The sequence below is a fragment of the Carassius carassius genome, chromosome 48 (assembly GCF_963082965.1).
Source record: "Carassius carassius chromosome 48, fCarCar2.1, whole genome shotgun sequence".
In the NCBI taxonomy this organism is placed as follows: domain Eukaryota; kingdom Metazoa; phylum Chordata; class Actinopteri; order Cypriniformes; family Cyprinidae; genus Carassius; species Carassius carassius.
Genome location: NC_081802.1, coordinates 14769665 through 14796081, shown reverse-complemented (window position 1 = coordinate 14796081; position 26417 = coordinate 14769665). Strand labels below are relative to the sequence as shown.

The following is a 26417-nucleotide window of genomic DNA, read 5'->3' as shown; positions in this document are numbered from 1 at the left end:
GCTGAGGTGGTATGGAAGCCCAGGTTTCTTTGAAGAGTGGCCTTCAGCTCATCTGTATTTCTTGATCTCTTGTTTCTCATTTTCCTCTTGACAGTACGTTCAGGTCTGGTGAGTTTGCTGGCTAGTCAAGCACACCAACACCATGGTCATTTAACCAACTTTTGGTGCTTTTGGCAGTGTGGAAAATTAAATCATCATCTTAAAAAAGCTGTTCAGCAGAAGGACGCATGAAGTACTCCAAAATTTCTTGGTAAACGGGTGCAGTGACTTTCGTTTTCAAAAAACACTATGGACCAACACCAGCAGATGACATTGCACCCCAAATCATCACAGACTGTGGAAACTTAACACTGGACTTCAAGCAACTTGGGCTATGAGCTTCTCCACCCTTCCTCCAGACTCTAGGACCTTGGTTTCTAAATCTTTTTCTTCCACACTTTTTCCTTTAACTCAACTTTCTGTTAACATGCTTGGATACAGCACTCAGCAAACAGCCAGCTTTTTTGGCAATGAATATTTATGGCTAACCATCCTTGTGAAGGGTGTCAATGATTGTCTTCTGGACAACTGTCAGATCAGCAGTCTTCCTCATGAATGTCTAGCCTAGTGAACCAAACTGAGAGACCATTTAAAAGGCTCAGGAAACCTTTGCAGGTGTTTTGAATTGATTAGCTGATTGGCATGTCACCATATTCTAATTTGTTGAGAGAGTGAATGGGTGGGGTTTTGTTAAATGTGAGCCAGAATCATCACAAATAAAATAACCAAAGACTTAAACTACTTCAGTCTTTGTGCATTAAATTTATTTAATACACAAGTTTCACAATTTGAGTTGAATTACTGAAATAAATGAACTTTTCCATTACATTCTCATTTATTGACATGCACCTGTATTTAAACAGGGTGTTGCTACTAGGGATCTATTGAGAAAGTTCCTTCAGCAAGCTTATGCGAGAGCAAGCGGTAGCCCCTGTGTGACAGGCCAAGATTAATATGATGCTAGGCTTTTGATTGTATCCCTTTAAATTAATCTATTCTTGATTCCAAGCCTTGAGCTCTAACCCGGGCCCAGGAATCTTGGCCTAAAAGGGAAGTTTGGGTATGTAGCTTAGGCCTTTGGCCGTAAGGGATAATGTAACGGATAGCCGTCTAACATCCAAGGGGCAACTCTCATGGTAATGGTAGACTTGGTACCTAGTGCATTTAGAATGCTTCTGACACGGGTCACAACTAGGTGTTTCCCATAGCGACCCCTAGAGGATGCAGTGTCTCATTCCCTACTCAGGGAGCCATGGTTACATAAGTAACCTAATACTTTTTTTCCATTGCATGAAATCTTTAAAAGTACTTTAAATCTGACCTGAAGGCTTCACTGTTCTCTCTCTCTCTCTCTCTCTCTCTCTCTCTCTCTCTCTCTCTCTCTCTCTCTCTCTCTCTTTCTCTCTTTCTCTCTCTCTCTTTTACTTCCTCATTTAGCTTTATGTGATGTCTGTGTCCTTGAAAATAGATAGCTGTTTCCAGGACGGATGGACTTCCCAACCTAGCAATGATTTAGCCCTGACTCTGCTTTATAAACCAGATAGTAACAAGAGGAGGTCATATTAGTAGTAGTTTTATATATTTTTTGTATCCTATATGTGTATAATGGAGTACTTTCTGCTCTTAACAATTTCCTCAGGTAAGGTTCACTTTTGAAATGGTTGCAATTGTTATATAAGTTAATTACAGATACAGTGAATGCTTAAATATATAATATATATTGAAAAACAAAGTGTAGTAGTTGTTGTTATTAATGATTAACAATTAATAACAATAAAAAAAGTATTTTCCACTATATTAATTTTAATTTATTAATAATGAGTATATTGTAAAAAATAATGCTGTGTTATTATTATTATTAAAAAATGGTTAAATTATTGTTTCTTTTTAATAATGTATATTTTTTGATGGCAAGACACAATATTTTGTTCCTCTATTTACTCTGTTGGAACAACATGCATCTATGATTGTTTGTTTGCTTGTTTTCTGGGTTCATTTCCATATGTTTGCATATCACAGTTTTGTGTACCCACTGCATGTCACATCTTAATTTTCCAAAGGTCTTGTTAAGTAGATACATTATATGTACTCATTTGACTAAAAGATTTCCCATGCACAGTCACCTTCAGGTTGTGTCTCTTCGATTTGTTCAAGTAAAAACAGTATTACGTCCAAAAGTAGCAAAAATTAACAATACTGAGTCATTCACAATATTAAAGGACAATTGTGATAAAGTCATGGATGACAAAAAAACACACATCCTTCATTCAAGTAGAAGTAAAGATACTCATATTTCAAAAGACTGGTAAAATTTGATGTACTGACTAAAATGTATAGGCTCTGACATAAGTTAAAACTAGCAATTATAACTACCTATTTTAATGTCAAGCTGGGACCTCACATCATATTAAAACAATACAGAAGAAATAACAATTCAAATTTTGTTACCTAATTAATGTATCCAGGCTGAAAAACCACCATGTAGAACACAAGCAGAGAAAAGACTAAGCGGATGGAATATATATATATATATATATATATATATATATATATAAGAAACTAATACATTACTCTGACTGGATATCTTATGCATCCACTGAGAGAAAGAAAGAAAGAAAAAAAAAACACTCCTGTATACTTCTCTATGCTGGAGAAAAAACAAAACGGTATGGATATGGATGTTTACTTCCAATTACTTTACAGAAATGTGTTATTTTCCCCCGTTTTACCCAAAGTAGGGTGTTGTGAGTATTAGTGAGTACACATAATGTAATGTTTGTTTTATTCATATTGGTAGCTGGAGGGCAGAAACACCACAAGTGAGCCTCGCAGAAGTAATAGAACTTACAATGTTCCTGGAAATCCTTTATTATGGACAACGGCATCCAGATATAGCTGTAGCCGAATAAAATGCAGATAGAAACGTTTTACCTGATGGGACAACAATACAATAATCATGCAATTTTCGACAATATATGGTTTATCTGTGTTCTTCAAGCTATATATGGTTGTGTCTTCTGTATTACATCTTTTAACCATTGGAGAAAGTTATTTGGTGGACCTTCAGGGAGAATTCAGGACATTCTGGGAATGTTTAGGGGACCATTACTATAGGATATTCCCTCTATGTCTCTACACTACATTCCCATAACATTTACAGGAATTAATTTGTTAGGACACGGGTGGCATTGAATTGCTGGTGTGTGTTATTTGTTCAGCTGTACAGTACAACAAAAGCATGAAAAAAAAAAATCAAAGCTGCAGCACCATTTGGGGACAAACTATGGTCATCTGCATGACAAACCACTGGAATACTTTCAAGCTACTTTCAAATCTTTCAAAGGGCAACAGACAATTATGAGAAAATCAGCCATATTTGGTGAGCTTGCTTTGAAATCGTCATATCAGGTGGCTCCTAGGATTGCTCAATGTTAAAAAAATAAATAAATAAACTATCAAATAGTAAAAGATCTGGTATTGCCTGCATCCATTGATATGTGCAAAACAATGTTTGGGAATGACAAGTGTAAATTAACCGAAAACCATCTCATTAAAGACGTCTTAAACTTAAAGATGAAGTTCAGGTAAATATAATTTACCAGCTGTAAAATTAAAATGTATGAAACTGCAAATTTATTAAAATAAAACAGAAAACTGTGAACAACTTATTACATTGCAATTTTAAATGCAACATATATATTTGTTATGATGCATACTGTACATCTTTTTAACAATGAAAATTTGCAGACAATGATGCATGCACAACAACAACATAATTTTAATCGTCTTAACATAATATAACTAGCATAATATGATTGGCTTCTATTAATATCAGACACTATATTTTACACTTTTTGTATCAGGGTGTCCCTGCCCCATGTCTCTATTGCCTAATGGGTCCTTTTGCCCTGATATTGCCCTGGCTCTTTACTACTATAAACCAAATAATTTAAGCTGATTCTGTCACATTAAACAGTTTTGGACTTAATTTAAATGATTTAACTGATATCTGTCATGTTGTTACTATCATGTGACCTACCGCGTCAGTTGCATCACTGCCATTCATAAATCCTCTCCTGTGGCCTCATGGGATAGTAAAGTGTCCATCAAATGCATACTTCAGAATTCTGGTGGAAGAAGCAGGTCATCTTGATATTTTTCACCTTCTGTTTTTTGAATACTATGAAATTTAGACAAACTACACTTCTAATGTAATGTTTTTTGAATACTACATAGAAGGAAAGTATTTAATTTTGGATGCACCAATCTATTTAAGGCCCATTCACACTAAGCACAGTAACTATATTTGCATTCACACTTACCAACGCTGCAGTTTCAAAGTATTGAAAGTGGATGCAGACTTGACCAACTTGACCTGCTGCTGCTTTAGGACACCAAAGAAAAAAAAACAGATGCTTTTGGGTACATGGAATGAGAGGAGTTGGGAGATTCCGTCACTCTACTTAGTGTTTCACTTTTGAAGACAAATTTTTGTGGTTTTGTTGCATTTACACTGCTCAATGTTCTTTACATGTCAAGCACATTCCAAAGGTGCATTAAGTCTAACCATCTCTCTAATCTAACAGTAAATTTAGCTTATTTAACATAATCAGTGTAGTGGAATAAAGACGTGTTTTCCACTACAACTATCATTATTGTTCTTGGTGTGAATGTGCGTTAAAAAATAAACATGCTAGTCTTTCTGTTGGGACATCATGCAGTGTGCTGGATGCTGTGTCAGTTGTTGCCCACCATGACATACAATAGATAAAATGATTGATACTTGCTTCCCAATGCACAATTATGATTAGTATTATTATTTTTTTTTTTTACAAATCCCCATGACACCCTGCTTGGTCGCCGTGATTTTGCCAAGTAAGACATGTTCCTGGATCAACATCTTTTTGTTGATCCTGGATCAACATTAGGCCTACTGTCCAAAAATATAGACCTAACCCAATCCCTTCCCCTAAACCTAACCCTACCCATAATTTATTCCTAAAATCAGTGTGTAATTAACAAGGGTGTAGAAGCACTTAAACCTGATCGTAAGCCTAAAACAGATATTTCCCGAGAAGTTATCCCTTAGTTCTGATTGGTTAACTGAAATGTTGTTCCAGGATCAACTAGGATGTTGATCCAGGAACATGTTGTACTCGGGTGAAATCACGGTCAACGACACCCTGCATCAAATGGATCATGCCAAAATTGGGCCGGTTTTGTGTAGTCAGAACCTGGAATTAGTCAGACTGATTCTTCTTGTAAAGTCACCTTTCCACTATCTACAACATTTGCATATGATTGTTGGACTTTCCAGTTTGGTGGCAGTTACATGGAAATTTCAAACAAAGCATTTCAAGCAGCCTTTACCTTCTGCTTATTCAATGTGGCAAAAGGAATAATTTGAATGATGTGAAAGAATATTATGCATATATAAAAATAAGAATAAGTTGGCAAGCTTTGACCAGATTTAGCAAGGCTAAAGGCAAGTGGTCATAGTTTAATACTTTTGTCTGACGTTTTGTCTCTCTAAACAGCTGTTTTTGATCAGACCTGGTGTCAAAACTATTCCAACACCACCCTTGGACCAAACAACATCACCAATCCAAATCTGGTGTGTGCAAACCTAGGTACTCTACAAAATGGGATCTGCCTCTGCCTCGATGATTGGACTGGAGCCTCCTGCAACATTTGTAAAACCAATTCAAAATATTGCATGATATGTATACTGAATATTCTTGTAATATCACTCAATATTTTTAACAGTCTTGCATTTTTATTTCATTTTATTTTATTTTATTTTACAGCAAATTTCTGCCCTGGACAAAACCCCACAAAAAGCAGCAAATATACCTTTCCAAAAACTGTCTTAGGCCAGTTTGCTTCCTCCGTAGAGCGATGTCCCCAAGAAACAACAAATGGTACTTAAGTCTATTACCTTCTTGTGTTTAAAAATAAACACTGAACTTATGAATGTACTTCCAGTATCTCTTTATTTAACAAACAAACACTTTTTATTATTATTTTTTTTTTTAGATGGCATCCCACTGGCTTCGGCCCTTTGTAATAAAATTACTCACTCATTTGATTCTCCAAAGACTGTAAATTGTAGTTTGACCCTGGACACCATCAATGCAGATGTAAGTTATCAATGTATAATGATTGTAATATATAGTCCCATAAAACATAAATTAATTGTGCTCAGATGAAATCAGAAAAGGTCTGATTCCAAAGATGATTTTTATTATTATTATTATTATTATTATTATTATTATTATTATTATTATTATTATTATTATTATTATTATTATTATTTTAATCAAGGTTACAGGAGCTACTCTCGAACAAAAACAGAACTTAGCCTCCAGCACCCAGATCCTCACATCCATACCAGAACGGCTAACACCCCACAACATCACAAATGCAGCAAAAATAACCAACTTCCTACTTTCTGATCAACAAACTACACCACCTACGGTACTTATAAGCCTAAAACGAAATTTACCATTTAAAATCTCCTTTCATGAGGGACATTTCCGCACTTTCTCTATTCAAACTGTGTATATAGCCATTAAGTATAGCTAACAATATTAGGTAAGGCACTATATATTATTTGTATTAAAGACAATACATTTTATAATGCTGAATGTGTAATTATAGGTGGTACGTATGGTATTATATATTAATTATATGACTTATTCATATTAGTTATTATTATTATTTTAAAATGTCAATTCAGGCTAACACCATAGCAAGACCATGTTTATTGTTATTTTATTACAAGACAATCATCAATATTGTTATTATTGTGTGTGTTTGTGTGTGTGTTTGTGTATTAGATATGTGCCGGTGTTCGGTAATGCGATATATCACGGTAATGGATATCCACGATATTGTTGTCTTTGGCATTTCTAAATACCACGAATAGTTATATATTACAAATTATTCAGAATTTGGTATGCATTTTAAGAATACTATTCCCATCAATTGGTTAAAATGCACAACACGGCATTATGCTGCATGAAAAAAGTGTGCTCTGATGTAACCAAGCACGCATGAGAAGCACGTGAGAGACACATGAATGAAAGCACATTCACTCTCTGTCAGGAGATGGAGCTAAACTGCAGAATATGCAGCCATTATCCTGGAAACCCCATAAATAAAGCAGCTAAAACTAATTTAAATAATTTAAATAGCCATTCAGATTTGTGTATTCACTATGGTGTTCATCACAGCACCAAATACTTAAATATTTACTTAATAGTGACTTAATAGGCTATTAATTTTCAAACTTTTTATTTTATTTTATTTTAATCTGGGCCCTAGATGTTTGAAAGTGTTTTGATTATTTATTGTTCATTCACACTTTACATTAGGGCTTCATTAGTTAACATTAATTAATTCATTAGTTAACATGAACTGCCAATAAATATGTTTCTGAAAATTCATTAATCTTAGGTATTCCAATATGTAATAACACGTTGTTAAATTTGAAAGTAGCAACTGTGTTATTTAACGAGCTAACATGAACTAAGACTTTTTTTCAACAAAGATTTATAACTTCTGTAGCAAATGTAGCTATTGCTCAAGGTTAACTAATGATATCTTATTGTAAAGTGATACCTATTGGTCTTCATAATTTTTTTGCACTTTACTCTGTGTAAAACTTTTCACTTTATTTTTTTCTATATTGCTTTATTGTATTTAAATGTTCAGTGATTTTTGTTATAAGAAAAGTTATTTAACCTTCTATACTGTATTATGACCACTTTTTTAAACTAAATTGCAATTATACATAAATTGCAATTGCATATACCGTGATAAAAGCATTAGCAATTAATTAGCAACAGAAAAATATATATATGCAGACAATCATTATTATTATTATTACTTTGTTCATGTCTTTTTTTTCTTTCACAAGTTGTCTTGAGAAACTTTTCTTCTTCATTGTGCAGGATATTGCCGTGTCAGCAGTCGCTACAATCAGTCAGCTCCTGAGTGCAAGTCATGAGATGTACTCTTCAGTTGACCATACTGCAATTTCGGAGTAACAAAACATTTCACACTCGCTACACTGCCACTGACATACAGTAACATCTTAAATTCAAAATTCATAAGCATTCCTATTTTGACTTGCTGTCTGACTTCAGATTGTGTTTGTTCAGACTAACACAGACACTACAGAAACTCTCTCTGCGTGAGAACTCAAATTCATTGTTGGTGCAACCAAATATGGCAGTTCAGTTGCTGAAGATGGAAACTCCAATCAAAAATGCTCAATTAACCTCATTTAAAGGTAAGTGTGTGCCCATTTAAGTTTGGATATATAAAGAACTCTCAAGAAAAAGAGGAATAATCTAAAAGTCTAAAATAAAATATGTTGAATATGAAAAGGTTATTTTAATTATGTATATAAGGGGTTAAGCTATATTATAAAGTATGGAATGTATTTATTTAATTTAATTCATGTAAATTCTTAGGCAAAAAATACAGGTGCATCTCAAAAAATTAGAATATCATGGAAAAGGTCTTTCTTTTTTGTAACTGAATAAAAAATAACTTATATTCTATATTCATTGAAAATAACTGAAATATTACAAAAATAATTGTTTTAATTCTGATGGTTAAAACGACTTAGGAAAATTAAAAATTCAGTATATCAAAAAAATTACAATATTCAATTCTGAGTTTGATAAGTTTTCTTAATTTTGAGTATAAATACTGGGTACCTCTTGGGCTAGTTTGGAACATGCAACCAACATTATGGGAAAGATTACTGACTTGACAGCTGTCCAGAAGGCAATCATCAACACCCTCCACAAGGAGGGTCAGCCTCAGAAGGTCATTACTGAAAGGGCTGGCTGTACACAGAGTGCTGGATCAAAGTATATTCATAAAAAGTTGACTGGAAGGAAAAAGTGTGGTAGGAAAATGTGCACAAGCAACAGAGATGACCACAGCCTTTTGAAGATTGTCAGGAAAAGACAATTCAAGAACTAGGGAGAGCTTCACAAGGAGTGGACTGAAGCCGGAGTCAGGGCATTAAGAGTCTTTACACTCAGATGTCTTCAGGAAAAGGGCTAGAGCTGTCTCATTCCTAGAACCAAGCCACTCCTGAACCAGAAAAAAGCATTTCACCTGGGGTAAGGAGAAAAAGAACTGGACTGTTGTTCAGTGGTCCACAGTCCTCTTTTCAGAAGGAAGTAAATTTAGCATGAATTTGGAAATCAAGGTCTGGAGTCTGGAGGAAGACTGGAGAGGCACAGAATCCAAGCTGCTTGAAGTCCAATGTGAAATTTCTGAAGTCAGAGATGATTTGGGGTGCCATGATGTCAGCTGGTGTTACTCCATTGTGTTTTATCATGTCCAAAGTCAATGCAGCCATCTAACAGGATATTGTGGAGCACTTTATGCTTTCATCTGCTGACAAGCTATATGGAGATATCGATTTCCTTTTTCAGCAGGACTTTAGCACCTGCCTACAGTGCCAAAACCACTTCCAAGTGGTTTGCTCACCATGATATTGATATTACTAAGCTTTGTTTGCCAACCAACTCATCTGACCTGTACCTCACAGATAATCTATGGGGTATTGTGAAGAGGAAGATAAGTAACACCTGATAAACAATACAGAGGAGATGAAGACCCCTATCAAGCAACCTGGGCTTCAGTAACGCCTCAGCAGTGCCACAGACTGATTGCCTCCATATCACGCAGCACTGAAGCAGTAATTTGTGCAAAAGGAGACCCAACCTAATATCGAGTGCATTATTAAACCTGCTTTGGAGATCTTGAACATTCCTGTTTTGTAATTTTTTTTTCTCTTGATCAATGTGAATGCCGTGTGCTGGAATATGAGCAGTCATTTATTCCGTCGTCACCCGGGTGCTGATAGTGCGCGCTCACAGATAAGACCTGAACAGCACATGTTAATATGTATTTAAACTAAACTAATTTAAGCTTTGTCAGTTTAAACATTTAAGAGGCAGAGGACGTGAGCTCGTGACGCAGTGAGAAGATTTGTGCATGCGCTCATCCAAAGCACGCAAACCCGCCTCAGAACATGTGCTTAAATGGGCAAATTCACACAAAAATTTGGTCAAAATGCCCGTTTTGGTAAGTATCCTACAGCAGACATAGCCGGCTGAACGCAGGCCATTGTATAAGTGTATTCTCTTAAAGTGACAGTCTTTATATTAATCGAACAGCAACAACAAAGAAATCACTCACTGCTCTTGATTAAAAAGCTTTTGCAACTTTAATAAAGAATTATCTTTAATTTATATACTCCAATATGCATAGCTGTTTTACATTTGATTACTTTATTCAGTTTCTGTACCTAAAATCTTATGCTTAAAAAAAAACGAAAAAACTCACTGTTTATTGCTTGTATCTTTACTCTATTGTATTTATTTGTGCTGTTGCTTGTAGTTGGATAGAATATTCTTCTTTGTTTTTTTAATTAGAAAGTATAGTTTTTCCATAAACATAGCACATACCGAACTGTACCGAAAACCGTGACTCTAAAACCGTGAAACTAACCGAACCGTGAAAAAGTTGAACCGTGCCACCCCTAATATATACACCTGATTCCAATATATATATATATATATAGTACAGACCAAAAGTTTGGACACACCTTCTCATTCAAAGAGTTTTCTTTATTTTCATGACTATGAAAATTGTAGATTCACACTGAAGGCATCAAAACTATGAATTAACACATGTGGAATTATATATGGAATTCTATACATAACAAAAAAGTGGGAAAAAAATGAAAATATGTCATATTCTAGGTTCTTCAAAGTAGCCACCTTTTGCTTTGATTACTGCTTTGCATACTCTTGGCATTCTCTTGATGAGCTTCAAGAGGTAGTCACCTGAAATGGTCTTCCAACAGTCTTGAAGGAGTACCCCGAGAGATGCTTAGCACTTGTTGGAAGGTGTGTCCAACTATATATACTATACTATACTATATATATACAACTATATATACTATACTATATATGTACTATATATATATATATATATATATATATATATATATATATATATATATATATATATATATATATATATATTAGGGCTGGTAAGTGATTAACATTTTTAATCTAATTAATTTTATGATGTGGTTGATTATAATTAATCACACATAAAATAAAATAAAATAAAATAACTCTGAAAAGATCATTTAAAGTCATTGTTGTTCAAAGCATCAAACAGATATTACAAGAAGTAGGATAAGATTTAGGAAAAGATAAGATTTAGTTTAATATTTAGCTTAATCTCAGGACACTGATTAAATACAGCTGGATAATAAATAAATAAATAAATGAATAAATAAAACTGTCCATCTTCATTTCAGGTTTTACATCATGCCATCAAATTTGTTGATGCTGTAGATGAAAACAGTTAATCTATCAATTTTAATTCCATGGTTTTTTGCCAGCATGGTCTGAAGATGATCTAAGCCAATCTGGTGAAAATAGGACAAGAGGTGTAGGAGGAGTTTAAAAAGTAGGTTTTCAATATAAATCAAAATGGTGGACATGACGTTTGAATGATTATGACATAACTGGTATTTATGTTCTTGGCATAATCCAAGGCATCAATCATGACAAGACTCATGACAAAAGGCAAAATTAATTAAAGTTTTTTGATTTTTTTTTTTTAATTTCAATATAATTTGGAGTACCTTCAAGGCATGGTGCCGAAGACACATACCAAGTTTTGTAACAATATGCCAATGTAATCATAAAATATAGCAATTTTTTTTTTTTTTTTTTTTGTCAACATGGCCTGAAAATGATATGACTTGATTTTAGCAAAAATCTGACAATGGTCTTGAAGGAGTTTGAAGAGTTTTTATGACGTAAAAATAAGTGGTGGCGCTAGAGTTGATGAATTTACCATATGGTTCTATGGGCTGCCATAGACTTCCAGAGAGGAGGAAGAAGAATTGATACAATAGGTTCCTACACACTTTCAGTGCTTGGCCACTAATAATAATAGTAATGATATAATACCATTACTTTTATAATGGTAAAGGTATAATCAAGAATATTTATATGGTATTTCATATGAATCATAATAAAATGTATTATTTATATTATTATTATCATCATCATGATCATTATGCAACTATAATATTAATATCGTTTTGGACAGTTAGCTTGCTTCTAACAGTCATATTTATCTTCATTTCTCATTTATCCAGGGCAGAGTGATATCTTTTTGCCTGACAGAATAAAACTGAATACAATAAATGCTGAGATTTTCAAGGATAATGTTGACCTTCAAATTAATATCACATTACGTAAAGGTAAAACTGGATACAGACTCAACTCTATACTTTTCCACTATTTGTATTTTGTGATTTTTCCACATGAAATTGATTTGTTGAGAATTGTATTATGTTAATAGTAGGTTGATCTCACTTTTTTTGTAGATTCTAATAAAGTTGGGTTTGTCCTCTACGATAATGACAAGTTCTTCCAGTCAAAAAGCTTTCGACCTTCTCTGGATACCAAGAGAAAAGTGATGTCTGCTAACATTCAAGAAGACTTTCAGTTTGATATCCTGTTTGCAATCACACCATCGGTGAGCAGCTAGTTCAACATCACAGTTCCCTCTGTATTTAATTTGAGTGAAATTCTAAAGTACTCAATCCCCCAATTTTCAGGCCTTTACTGTTGGTAGGAAGCCATAGAAATACAAAGTTCTGTCATGAAACTCTAGAAACTCTAGACTCTCAAATTCAAATTCAAATACTTGGCTAGTGCTCACTGTAGCAGTTGCAGTGAGCACTCCAGAGCTTCAGAGTCCCTCCTCCTTCCCCAGCTCCACCTGTATTGATCTGCTATTGGGTGGTTTTATGTATATGTATATGGGGCACAGTTATGTGGTTATGAATTAATACATTATTGTACTTTCAGGCCGTTTCCACAACATCCCTCAATGACTTCGCATGTGTGTTTTGGAGTTACACTAAAAATGACTGGAGCACAGAAGGCTGCACTAAAAAGAAGAGCCCCTCTGGACCTGCAGTTTGCATTTGTAACCCCGGAAAACATGGAAAAGTAAACTTTGCCATTCTAATGGTAAGGTATATTTGTAAAAAGGATGTTAATAGCATTTATGTTAGAATTATATGGATCAGTACGGTCTTAAAAGTAAAGGTTCCAAAATGTGTTTTTTTTTAAGTGATGCGTCTGTTTTAAGTTCCCCGAATAACCTTTCATTGTAAAGTTTTTAAAAAGGATTTTTTTTCATAGTGTAGAACATTTTAACATTTTTCCTAATGTTATAGGGGAAATTAATATCATTATCATTAATATCATTTTATCAATTTTTGAGTACCTTCAGGGCATGGTGCCGAAGACACATACCAAGTTTCGGAACAATATGCCAATGCATTCGTAAAATATAGCATTTTTTTTCAAAGTTCTAAATGGACGACTACATAGATGGCCAACATGGGAAAACTGGGTACCACCTGATTCTGCATTCTTCTCCAAATATGCAAATATGAAGAGAACAGTGTTGTGATTTTTGGTCAAACCGTTTATAAGTCATACGCGAATTTAGCCATTTTTTCCTATATCCTGACCACTAGGTGACACTCTGCTGAAACTGCGCAGGCAACCTTAGATCATGGTTGTCATAACACACCAAATTTGTTCTAAATATTCTAAAGTGTTATAAAGATATAGCCTCATGTCTATGATGCAGTGAATAAAAGTCTATTCCCACTAGAATTTCATGGAGCTGCGTTTTTTTTCTGCAGACATTTGATATCAACTATGAATATTCTGAAGCCTTGCAATGGATCAGCATCACCGGCTGTGCTCTGTCTGTGGTGGGACTGTCTTTCACAGCATTGTACCAAATCATAACCAGGTAAACTTTCATAGTTTACACTGTTAAACATACTGTATACAGCTATTGACAGGAAGGGCTTTTTGCAGTGGTGAAGCAGTAATTTTCTCATATTCATACACATGCCACAGGAAGTCAAGAGGAGGCAGCCCTACTCTGCTAGTAGTGAATGTCTGTATAAGTATGACAGTTTTCTACCTTCTCTTCATCTTCGGCATAAACAACCCTGTCCAACATGTGAATGTGGCAAAGGTGTCTGGGGAGAATATAGTTCCCGAGTCTGATCAACACAAGTACTCAGATCAGGGACCCTGTACAGCATTTACAGCTCTGCTTCAGTACTTCCTGTTGGCTACATTCACTTGGAACACTTTGTACGGCATTAATGTATTCCTGCTCTTCAAAAACTCAGTGTCTGGAACACCTTCATGGTTTCCAAAGGTCTCCATGGCTGTAGGATGGGGTAGGAGACATTGAATGTGCACAAAACACTGATGTATTGTATAATTTATGACCAACTTCATTAAGTTGGGCAATATACAGTAAGGGTTTAAATGTATTGTTTTGTGGTACTGTTTGTATTAGCACATTGTGAAGCAATAAACCCATAAAACAATGTCACCAATTTGCAACGCTATCAGTGTCTATAAAGCTTTTCCTCTTAGGTTTGCCTGCTGTTATTGTTGGTATCTCATTGGGTTCCACTTACCGTGTGGAGGAGCCTTTAGGTTATCGACAAGAAGAGTTGTAAGTAACAAATATATATATATATATATATATATATATATAACATATATATATATATATATATATATATATATATATATATATATATATATATATATATATACTGTATATATATATATATATATATATATATTTTTTTTTTTTTTTTTTTTTTTTACTTTTAACTACACTTTAACATTAACTTCTCTACTGTATTTGTTTTATTTTATATTATTACATTAGTTTTGTAAATGTTGGTTCGGTTGTCATTTTTCTTTTCTGCAGTTGCTGGCTGGCTTTCTTGGACCACAAACAAACTTTCAGTATAAAGAAACCAATGGTTTGGGGATTTGTGCTCCCTTTACTGCTCATGCTGATCTCAAGCACAGCAATACTGCTGCACTTCTCAAAACAAATCTGCAGGACCAACCCTAACTTAAACAGGTGTGTTTACTTTAGGAACAGAAAATATCAGTTCCCTTTCGATACTACACTTATACTATTTCGTAAGTCATTTAGGCTAAGATGCTATGGGGAAAACTTATTTTCTCTGACCACGCAGTGAAACTGCATGACCATTGGTTTGTGGAGTTGAAGCTTGCAAAAGGGGGTGGGGTAACGGGCTATATAAGCTGCTGAAGTTGTGCTCACACAGGCATAATGCTTTCACGAAAGCGCACTCACATTTCTCACTAACTTTTTTCCACACTGGCATAGACCCATGTGTTTCACTCTGCACAATTCACACAGCCTTACACTAAGGATTAGTGCCTCTCACAGCTTTTTGATCTGCCAGTGCTGCTTTCACTTTGAAAGTGTCAGTCTGTCCCTGTTGCGCTTGCGGATCCTTTTCTTCAATGAAGTTGGCCTCTCCTGCTCTAGTGTTTCTCCCCTCCCAGTTGCCTCGGAGAAGAAACAGTGAACTCACAGGTTTGAGCGATCAAGCTTGAGTTTATTTATGGTGGCACAGCCCCGCATTTCACTCTCCATGGAGCTCTTTCACTTGCCTCTCCCCTCATCCACTACGAGCAGATCTGAGAGGATGAATACAGCACTTTTGATCTGCTGGTGTGTTTACACATAATGATCATCAACACCCCTCTTCTGATGAGTGGTTTGATCTTCTTAGACATATTGAAAGAAAAGGCTGCTGAGTCTAGCGTCCCCGAATGGTCTGTCATGCCTTTTGGGGATAGTAAAACAAGGTTATGAACTTTATCTAGCTTAAAGACCCCTGTGATTCAGCGGCATGGGTTCCACTTCGGTCAGAGCAAGGACACACACCCTGCATAATGAGGTGATGAATTTGTTGGTGAAGGAGCCGTAGAAGCAGTTCCCCCAGTTCAATGCAGGTCAGGCCGCTATTTCCTCATCCCCAAAAAGAAAGGCAGCCTAAGGCCCATCCTTGATCTCAGAAACCTGAACTGCACCCTCATGAGACAGCCATTCAGGACTGGTTCTTTTTGCTGGATCTGACAACGTGAACTACAGTTCCTAACAGCGACTCAGTGCCTGAACCAATCCAACCCCTTGCCACGCGGGCCAAGGCCATCACAACCCTGGTCCTTTGGACAAATCCCTGCTTGTACGAACATGGCATGACTGTGGGGACGATAGGCAGGAGGAAAGTCATCTTTTAGAGATGCTTCCGAGATGGGCTGGGGAGCCCTGTGTGACAGCCATCTGGTCTTCAACATTTGGACGAGTTCGGAAAGCAAGCTTCATATCAACTGCCTGGAAGTGTTGGCAATATTTTGAGCACTCCATGCTTCCCTACCACTCCTGGCAAGACACCACGTCTTAGTCCTTCATAAAATGCCACGGAGGGCTCTCCTCAAAACCCCTCTTCACTCTGGTGAAAAGAATCCTAGAGTGGGCCCAACACAACCTGATCTCACTAAAAGCAGTGCATATACAGGGCATTTTGAACAAGGGGGCAGACATGTTGTCCTGGAGCAACCTCCCTTCTTCAGAGGAATAGATGCTCCATCCCCATACAGTTCACAAATTTGGGACATCTTTGGGAGGACAGAGGTCGACCTCTTCACCCTCGTAGACAACTATCTTTGCTCAATCTATTTCTCAAAGATCAGAGATGCCCTGGGCCTTTAATGGCCCAGTCCTCTCCTTTATGCTTTCCTTTATGCTCTAATCCCCCAGATCATCAGATGAGCCAGGGAGGGTGCTCACATGGTCCTCCTGGTAGCCCCTCTATGGAGGATTCCATCGTGGTCGTCAGCAGAGTCAGGGCCGATTCCCTTGAGAAGGGATCTCCTCTCTCAAGCGAACAGAACAATATGGCATCCCAGACCAGAGCTGCAGTCTCTACATGTATGGCCTGTCGATGGGAGTCTGCAGGCCTCCCTGAGCTCCGTCTGTGAGACATCTCTACTCCCTTAAGTGGTCGGTCTTCACTGCCTGATGCACAGCCTGGGGTGAAGACCTATTCACTTGTAACATATCTCAGATAATGTCTTTTGCTCCATGACTTAATGGATAGGAGCCATACTCCCTCTACCCTTAAGGACTACTTCGCAGCTATAGCAGCCTCTCATGCTCCTATAGCCGGGCAGTCTGTGGTTAACCCTCTCGAGTCGATTAACGCGGATATGCGTTTTGAGTCATTTTCTCCTGATAACCCCGAAAAGAACTTAAATTACACTTTCAGTTTTAATCGTACAGATAAGAGCTATACATCAATCGAATCTGTAAAGGGTCTACTTTTTTTTTGGATACAGACATAATAACAACAAAACTTTGTGGACTTATAAAATAAAGATAACAAACAAGGTGCGCTGTCTGCAGCCAAAGGGTGTTATAAACACGTCATTTAAATTAACTGTAACTCCGTGAATGCTCAACGAAAATACATGAGAGAGGTATCTATAGAAAGCTTGACATGTCTATTTTTAAACTAAACAAGTGCCGCCGAAAACAGATATTCTGTGATAAAGTAATCCATATGAAAACAACGCAATGTCTGTTTTTCATGTCTCCCTTCATTATATCTAATGTGACCACGCCCCCGCGCTGAACGCACTATTCAGATTCAAACTGAAGCGCGCGGCTTGAATACGCCCATAACAGAAGAAAAAGCAGCGAGACTGTTCAAGTTTTTTTATTTTATTGTTTGCTTCGCAATGAGAGGAATAAGACATAAATCACCCCAAAAAGATGTGATGTGGTTGAGGATTTGAGAAATGGATTTCCTCAGAAAAAAAAGAATGAAGCACTTTATTCAGCAGAGATCATAAACATGAGTAAGTCTCTTTTTATTTATTTATATACTTGTAATAGTTTTCACATAACGTGTAAACATTTTACTAGTTAGACTTTTTCCAAAGACTTTTTCCAAACTATAGTTCCTGACTAAATATATAATCAAGTGAAACATTATGAAGTTTCAATAACAATATACAATACTATACCATTCAAAAGCTTGATGTAAATAATATAAATGTAACAAATAGATAACTGTAACAAATGTAAAAACAATGCTTTTCTTTCCATTTATCCCCCCTAAAAACCCAGAAAAATATTCTCAGCTCTTTTCAACATTAATAATAATGATAATAATAATAATAATAATAATAAATGTTTTTTTTTTGAAGAAAATAAGATTGTTAAAAGGATTTCTGAAGGATTGTGTGACTGGAGTAAGGATGCCAAACAATGTGTTTGAAAGTCAGCTTTGATTGTTCCTCTTCAGGAACTCGAGCTGCGTCGAAGCGCTTTGGGGAACCCGTTCAGCGTACGCGACTCTGAATATCGTGTGTAATCAGTCCAATGGAAGGGCGTGACGTCACCGACGTGGTGACGTAAGCGACCAGGAAGCTATAAAAGCACGTGCCACGCAGCTGGCGTCAGCTTCGCGTCTTTCAGCAAGCGCTCTGTTTGTGAATGTCATTTGTCCGTCTTGTGAGTCTTATTTACTGTTGTCTGTCCAGTTAAAAGAGCTCCTAGACATGCCAAAAAGCAAGGCGAAAGTTAAGCACTCAGATGGCGATTCCAAATCGCGTTATAGGCTGTGTGTTCCTCCCTGCCCGAGATATATAACTGGTGGGGATACACACAACCTGTGCGTGGTTTGCCTGGGTTCGAAGCACGCTGAGTCGGCTCTCGAGGGGGCCGACTGCCCGCACTGTGAGCGAATGTCGGTGCGGCTGCTTCGTTCCCGGAGGGCCCTCTTCGAGAAGGGGGCCTTCGCCAGCGTTCCCCGCGGTGCTGGTCCCGCTTCTGTCGAGGCAGAACGGCGGCTGCACTCGTGGGGTTCGCAAGTCGATCTGGTAGAGGGAATGGAGACGGGCCAGTCCCTATCTCCTTCCACTTCTGCCAGATCCGGCACCCAATCCCTAGAGTCGGAAGCACGCACAGTGGTTCCTTCCACTCAGGGTGAGGGATCGACGCTCCGCCTCTCGTCCTCCGAGGAGGTCGATGTGGAGTCGCTCGATAGGGATTCGCCACCCCACTCGCTACAGTATGAGGAGCTCTTAGAGGTGGTTACTCGCGCGGTGGCCAAATTAAGTATCGATTGGCCCGCCGAAAAGTCTACCGAACCGCAGAGAAGCAAGCTGGATGAACGCTTCCTGCGCGCGAGTCAGCCACCTCCCAGCCGGGGCCTTCCATTTTTTCCCGACCTGCATGATGAGATCGCCAGGTCGTGGAAACGTCCATTCTCGGCCCGCCTCTACATCCCCTCGTCAGATTACTACGGAAATGTAGTGGGGATGGGAGAGCACGGTTATAGAGCGATGCCCCGGGTGGAACAGACGCTTGCGAGCTATCTGTCCCCTGGCGCGGCATCGTCTCTGAAGGCCCCGGCATTGCCCTCAAAGCCACTAAGAACAACTTCGGCTTTGGTGGGCAAAGGGTATGCGGCTGCAGGTCAGGCTGGTGCGTGTCTGCACACCATGGCGGTGTTACAGGCATACCAGGCCGACCTGCTCAAGGAGCTAGATGAGGGAGAGGAGATCAAGTCCCATGATATTTCTGAATTAGGAAGGACCGCTGATCTCTCCCTCCGCGCCACCAAGGAGACCGCCCGAGCGATTGGGCGGTCCATGGCAGCTATGGTGGCCGCGGAGAGGCACTTATGGTTGACCCTGTCCGATATGAAAGAACGGGACAGGGTCTAACTCATGGACGCCCCGATCCAGCCGACTGGCCTGTTCGGCGACGCAGTTAATTCTGTCGTCGACAGGTTCCAGGAGGCCCGCAAACAGGCGGCGGCATTCCATAAGTTCCTCCCTCGTCGCTCCCTCGGGTCATCTGGGAAGGAGATGCCCCAGCCGCACCCTAGCTCCTCACACCGCGAGGCCCAGAAACAGAGCGTCGCCTCTCGTGCTCCTCCGCGTCGGGAACGAGAGTCTCAGCGACGCTCTAGGCCGAGGTCTTCTAAGCCCAAGTTAGATTTAAGGGCGGTTATCGAAGCTAAGAAGTCCTCGGCCAAGAAACCCTGACGCCAACGGCCCGGGGTTTCAGAGGGCAGCCTCCGCTGGGGTAGAACGGTACACACCGCAGTCCACGGTGCCCGTCCCACCTCAGTGCCCTCTAGGGGTCGTTCTGCCAACCCTGCCAGTGCTCCAGGGCGCAGCGGCCCCGGGCGAGCATCGTTCTCAGTATCCTCCGCCCGTGCGCGTAGCGGGGCTGGGACGCTCGCCGCCCCTGCGGGGGTCTCTTACACCAGAGGTCAGTCTCGAGAGACTGATTCCCTTAGTAGATTATTTAGCAGCGTGGAAACTACTGCCAAATGTATCTCGTTGGGTCCTGCATATAGTAGAAAAAGGCTACCGCATTCAGTTCGGCTCCGTGCCGCCTATATTCAACGGGGTCGTTCACACGATAGTGGGCCCCGGGCAGGGTCTGGTTATGGAACAGGAAGTGGAAACCCTATTAGAGAAGGGGGCCATCGAGGTGGTCCCTCCTCAGGACAGGGAGTCCGGATTTTACAGCCGGTATTTCATAGTTCCAAAGAAGGATGGGGGGCTGCGTCCGATTATAGACTTGAGGGTCTTAAATCGTTCAGTTATGAGACTGAAGTTCAGAATGCTCACAATCAAGCATGTTGTAGCTCAGATCAGGTCCGAGGACTGGTTTGTCACGATAGATCTCAAAGACGCATATTTTCATATCTCCATCCTTCCTCAACACAGGAAGTTTCTGAGGTTCGCTTTCGGGGGCGAAGCCTACCAATATCGAGTACTTCCCTTTGGCCTCGCACTCTCACCCCGCACGTTCACAAAGTGTGTAGATGCGGCTCTGGCCCCCCTGCGCACGCAGGGCATCCGCATTCTCAATTATATCGACGATTGGTTGATTTTAGCTCAGTCAGAGCAGATTGCGGTTCGACATCGAGATGTCGTTCTCGCACATATGGGGGAGCTGGGTTTGAGACTGAACGCCAAGAAGAGTGTACTTTCTCTGGCTCAGAGAACCACCTATCTACGCGTAGTATGGGATTCGACCGCAATGCAGGCACGATTGTCCCCTGCTCGTATCGAGTCGATCCTCATCTCAGTCAAGAGAGTCAGAGAAGGCCAGTCACTCACTGTCAAACAATTTCAGAGATTGTTGGGTCTGATGGCAGCTGCGTCCAACGTGATACCTCTTGGCCTGCTGTACATGAGACCCCTACAGTGATGGCTCAAGACCAAGGGATTTTCCCCGAGGGGCAATCCGCTTCGCACTATCAAGGTCACGCGGCGCTGCCTCCGTGCCTTAGACATGTGGAAGAAACATTGGTTCTTGAATCAGGGCCCGGTGCTGGGAGCTCCTTGTCGCCGTGTGACACTAGCGACGGACGCGTCCCTCACCGGCTGGGGTGCGGTCATGAGTGGCCACCCTGCCCGTGGTCTGTGGAGCGATCGCCATCTAACGTGGCATATCAATTGTCTAGAAATGCTAGCAGTTTATCGTGCACTGAAGCACTTCCTCCCAGACCTGAGAGGTCACCATGTGTTGGTGCGCACCGACAACACATCAGTGGTCTCTTACATCAACCACCAGGGCGGTCTGCGTTCGCGCCCTTTGTACAAGCTGGCGCACCAGATCCTGGTGTGGTCCCAGAACAAACTCCTCTCATTAAGAGCAGTATATATTCCTGGGAAGTTAAATATGGTATCGCTCTGCTTCCGGGAGTTCTGGCGAGAGTACGCCGGGACGGGGTCCGTCTGTTATTAGTAGCCCCGTTCTGGCCGGGCCAAGTATGGTTCTCAGATCTAGTCTCGCTCCTCGACGGCTCTCCGTGGGAGATACCGATCAGGACAGACCTACTCTCACAGGCGCAGGGCACGATAATTCACCCTCGCCCGGAGTTGTGGAAGCTGTGGGTGTGGCCCCTGAGGGGGCACAACTGGTAGCAGCTGGTCTCTCAACTGAGGTTGTGGAGACCCTACTCCAATCCAGAGCTCCCTCTACGAGGAAACTGTACGCCCTGAAGTGGAAGCTTTTCACTTCATGGTGCAGAGACCGCCAGCTAGACCCAGCAAACTGCCCAGTTGGTACTGTTCTGGAGTTTCTACAGGCTAGGCTCTCTGCAGGGTTGACCCACTCTACTCTGAAGGTCTACGTGGCGGCCATTGCGGCCTACCACACCCTTCTCGACGGTCAGTCTTTGGGAAGACACCCCCTAGTTACACGTTTCCTCCGCGGTGCACTGAGGCTGAGACCTCCAGTACGGTCCCGTATTCCCCCGTGGGACTTGGTTGTGGTGTTAGAGGCTATGTGCAAACCCCCGTTTGAACCTATTCAAGATATCTCAGACAGACATCTCACACTTAAAACCTCTTTTCTGTTGGCTATTACCTCTCTGCGGAGAGTAGGAGATCTTCAGGCCCTCTCGATGGCCCCTTCTTATCTTGAGTTTGCACCAGGCATGACTAAAGCGTTCATATACCCTCGAGCGGGATATGTTCCCAAGGTTCCCTCTGTTACACCACGACCTGTAGTGCTGCAGGCCTTCTGTCCTCCTCCCTTTCGGGAGCCCGACCAGGCGAAGCTAAACTGTATGTGTCCGGTTCGAGCACTGGACGCATACGTCCACAGAGCTGCCCTGTGGAGAAAAACTGACCAATTGCTTGTGTGCTACGGTCCCCCCAAGAGGGGTTCTCCTGCTTCTAAGCAGACTATTAGTCGTTGGATAGTCGAGGCTATCAACGTCACCTATGAGTCCTCTGGTCGTCCCCCGCTGTCGGGAGCCAAGGCTCACTCTACTCGGGGTATGGCGGCCTCTAAGGCCTTCTTAGCAGGTGTATCCATGCTGGACATCTGCAACGCTGCGGGGTGGTCCACGCCCTCTACATTTGTTAGGTTCTATGGCCTAGATATGCCAGTCACTCCAGGCGCTTCTGTCCTCCTGTCCTGAGCTGTGCTCCTTGGATACACACCAGGCAGGGGTTTGGTAGTCTGGCGGCGTTAGGACTCGTTCCCCAAAGCGCTTCGACGCAGCTCGAGTTCCTGAAGAAGAACGTCTCTAGGTTACTTATGTAACCCTAGTTCCTCGAGGGAACGAGACGCTGCGTCTCGGAGCCATACCCCCGGCAGGGTACTCGAAGCTGACGCCAGCTGCGTGGCACGTGCTTTTATAGCTTCCTGGTCGCTTACGTCACCACGTCGGTGACGTCACGCCCTTCCATTGGACTGATTACACACGATATTCAGAGTCGCGTACGCTGAACGCGTTCCCCAAAGCGCTTCGACGCAGCGTCTCGTTTCCTCGAGGAACTAGGGTTACATACGTAACCTAGAGATGTTTTTAATAAACTGTTCAACTGCTCCCCCAAGTGGATATTAAATTATGTTGTGGGATAATTAAATATATTCTTAATAAACTACAAACATAAAATTATATAGATTTATTTTGTTCTCACATTCTTTCTTGTAACTCTGCCCTCATAGTGGCACAGATGACTGAAATTATGCAGCTCATTATGCAGGCCTTTGTCTTCTCAGGTGTAAATCACAATGATATTTATGGTAGTTGACGCCTACTCGCATATGACTTTTACCAACAAAAAGTATCTTAGAAAATCTAAATCAATATATTGTTTTCTGTGAGTGAGTAAACAAGATGATTTTCACATAATTTAGAAAGAAAAATTCTAGGCTACAAGCTCCAGTTCTCAAAAATCCCGGGAACCATTGTTCTTTATGTGTTTTTTTGCCTTATTCAAGTGTTTTAACATTTTTAGTTTTTCACTAACCACGCATAATATTTTTTTTCTCAAAAACACAATCATGTACATACATGCATTTCACATATTATTACAGCCCAGTTTTTGCTGATTACAGTGAGATTAGACTTTACCCATTTAGATATTTATAAGAAACTGAAAAAAGCACAAATGTCAGGGCATGACAAAACTTCTCCCTTTGGCGGGCTTGGGCAAGCTTGCTAACCATAGACTTACGTGGCTTGGCAGCGCCATCATTTGTTGCTTTCATTCAACTCCACAAACCAATGGCCATGCAGTTTCACTGCATGATTGAAAAAAGCTTCAGAAATTGCAGGAAAGGAGTTTCCCCATAGCGTCTTTGCCTAAACGGCTTGCAACACAGTGCTTGTTCAGTACCTAAGGGAACCGAGATTATGTTAGTAACTGAGTACGTTATCCACCAGATTTATGAGAATATATTTCACCAATAACACACTGTTGCTGTTTAGATCAAGTAAAACTTCTCTGAAGAAGAAGATGTTGAGTAGTTTTTCTCTGGCAGTGATGCTTGGCTTGTCTTGGGTCACAGGCTACATTTTGCTGATCACCCAAGAAAAAAATCTACAATTTATTCTCAGTGTGGTTTTTTGTCTCTTAAACACAACACAGGTGGGTTAATGCACATTGCACAAACATTCAAAAATAAGCTTATAATGGATTGTCAGTGCTTCTGTATTCATTGTAAGTTTTCTATTTCCAAAGGGTGTTCAGATATTCATTTTATTTGCTCTAAGGCCTTTTCTAAACTCAAATCCAGCTATTCTTAACTCTCTGCATGCACCAGAAATAGGCTTTCACAAGAAATCATTTTTTTTATGGAAGAATAAGACACCAGAAAGCAACGAAAGATACAAATCCACAGATGGAGACTCAACCTAACAGGCCGTCAAAGGTAATAATATATATATATATATCATAATATCTAAACCAATACAATACACAAACCACCTTTTCCTTGTCAAAACTCTTCTTTAGATCTGGCATAGATCACTGGTGAGACTGTGGTCTTCACCTCAGGAGTGATATACATCATGCAGTGAAGGCTCATTAAATGAATGAAGACAAGGAGAAATAACAAATTTGGTTTTGGGGCTTGTAAATGGGGCTTAATATGTGCATATTTCTCTTCTAATTCAGACAAGATTACTTTTGATAATAGAAGATACACTTTTTAAATGGAAACAGTGGTTTGAAGTTAAAACATCTTAATGATTTAGGTTTTTTTTTTTTTTACAAACACAAAGCTTTTCACTCCAAAAGACATTATTGTTGGATTGGAGTCATGTGAATTACTTGTGGATTACTGTACTGTACTGTGCATGCTATCATTGAAACTATCACTATTGTTATTGTTATTATTATTACTTTAGTATTTTTGTTTGTGGATTACTTATTGTACTTACTGGTGGGGTAAATTGTGATTTTTTTTTCTTTTTGTTGTTGTTATTGCTTTGTCGCATGTGTGTTTGTTGTTTGTAATGTTAATTGTAATTTTGTTATGTTTTGTACGATCCTAAGATGTACTATTGCTTAACTTGTATGCTAGGACCCCCTCGAAAACGAGATGTTACATCTCAAGGGGTTTATCCTATTAATAAAATTTACATTCAAATTACTGTCATGTTTTTATCAGCTTTTTGGTCTCTCATTATGACGGCACCCATTCACTGCCGAGGATCCATTATGGTGAGCAAGTGATGGAATGCCAAATTTATTCAAATCAGTTCTGATGATCTGTTGAAAATCTTGGATGGACTAAGTGCATTTTGTCAACAAATTTTCATTTTGGGGTTTTTGAGGATATTCAAAAATGTGCAGCTTACCAAATAATGATAAAAACAGCTTGAAATCTGATCTGAGGGTGACACACATTCCAATAAACAACAACAATACAATAGATACTGTATAGCTTTGTTAACATCTGATTTTATATAGTTTTATTTGCTGATCATAATAAAGAAACTAAAAGTATTTGAGGTGGATAATGCCAGTCAGATTTTTACTGCCCGTTTAAACAAAGCATAACACCTAAAATTTGGCACAGTGAGCACATTGTTAGCTGCCAGTTTATGCCAGGTCTGATTGATGTGCTCTGTTGTAAAATGACATAAATCTACTGTAAACACACCAATCTTAAGAGTTTGGCTTATTGCTTTTATACTAATTGACTGTTGACATATATTGAACATTGATGAAAGGACATGTGGACTGTTGGGTCTGATATATGTGTTTATACATTTCTTTACCAAATTAAAATTGCTTAATTGAAATGAATGACTAGAAATCCAGATTCCTGTGTTACCTGTTTAGTAACCATGGTGATTTTAAATTAATGGTAGAGTTTTTGTATAATACAGCCCAGACCTCTAAAGCCAAGTCAGGAGAGCTTCTCCACCAGGGGGAACTATTTACAAAAAAATAAAAAATACAATTGTGATACCTAGAATACACATAAACTGCAATTCATTGTAGTTTGCATTGCATACTTATCTGTACATTGGATATTTATTTCCTCTTTTTGTTCTGCTTTGATTCAAATCACGGTCTGACACTATTCAGTTT

The 26417-nt window shown here is 39.5% G+C and overlaps 1 protein-coding gene across 1 annotated transcript; it reads left to right on the top strand.

Annotated features, from left to right (window-relative positions):
- Positions 1-1501: 1501 nt before the first annotated feature.
- Positions 1502-25109, top strand: adgrg7.1 (adhesion G protein-coupled receptor G7, tandem duplicate 1). The gene is made up of 17 exons (XM_059543508.1): positions 1502-1678; positions 5577-5732; positions 5847-5960; positions 6076-6179; positions 6364-6516; positions 7995-8086; positions 8205-8335; positions 12257-12361; positions 12488-12639; positions 12975-13139; positions 13826-13938; positions 14049-14380; positions 14583-14664; positions 14929-15087; positions 24305-24464; positions 24558-24747; positions 24831-25109. The coding sequence occupies exons 1-16, from the start codon at positions 1636-1638 to the stop codon at positions 24732-24734; spliced, it is 2238 nt and encodes a 745-aa protein (XP_059399491.1). The 5' UTR covers positions 1502-1635; the 3' UTR covers positions 24735-24747; positions 24831-25109.
- Positions 25110-26417: the final 1308 nt, after the last annotated feature.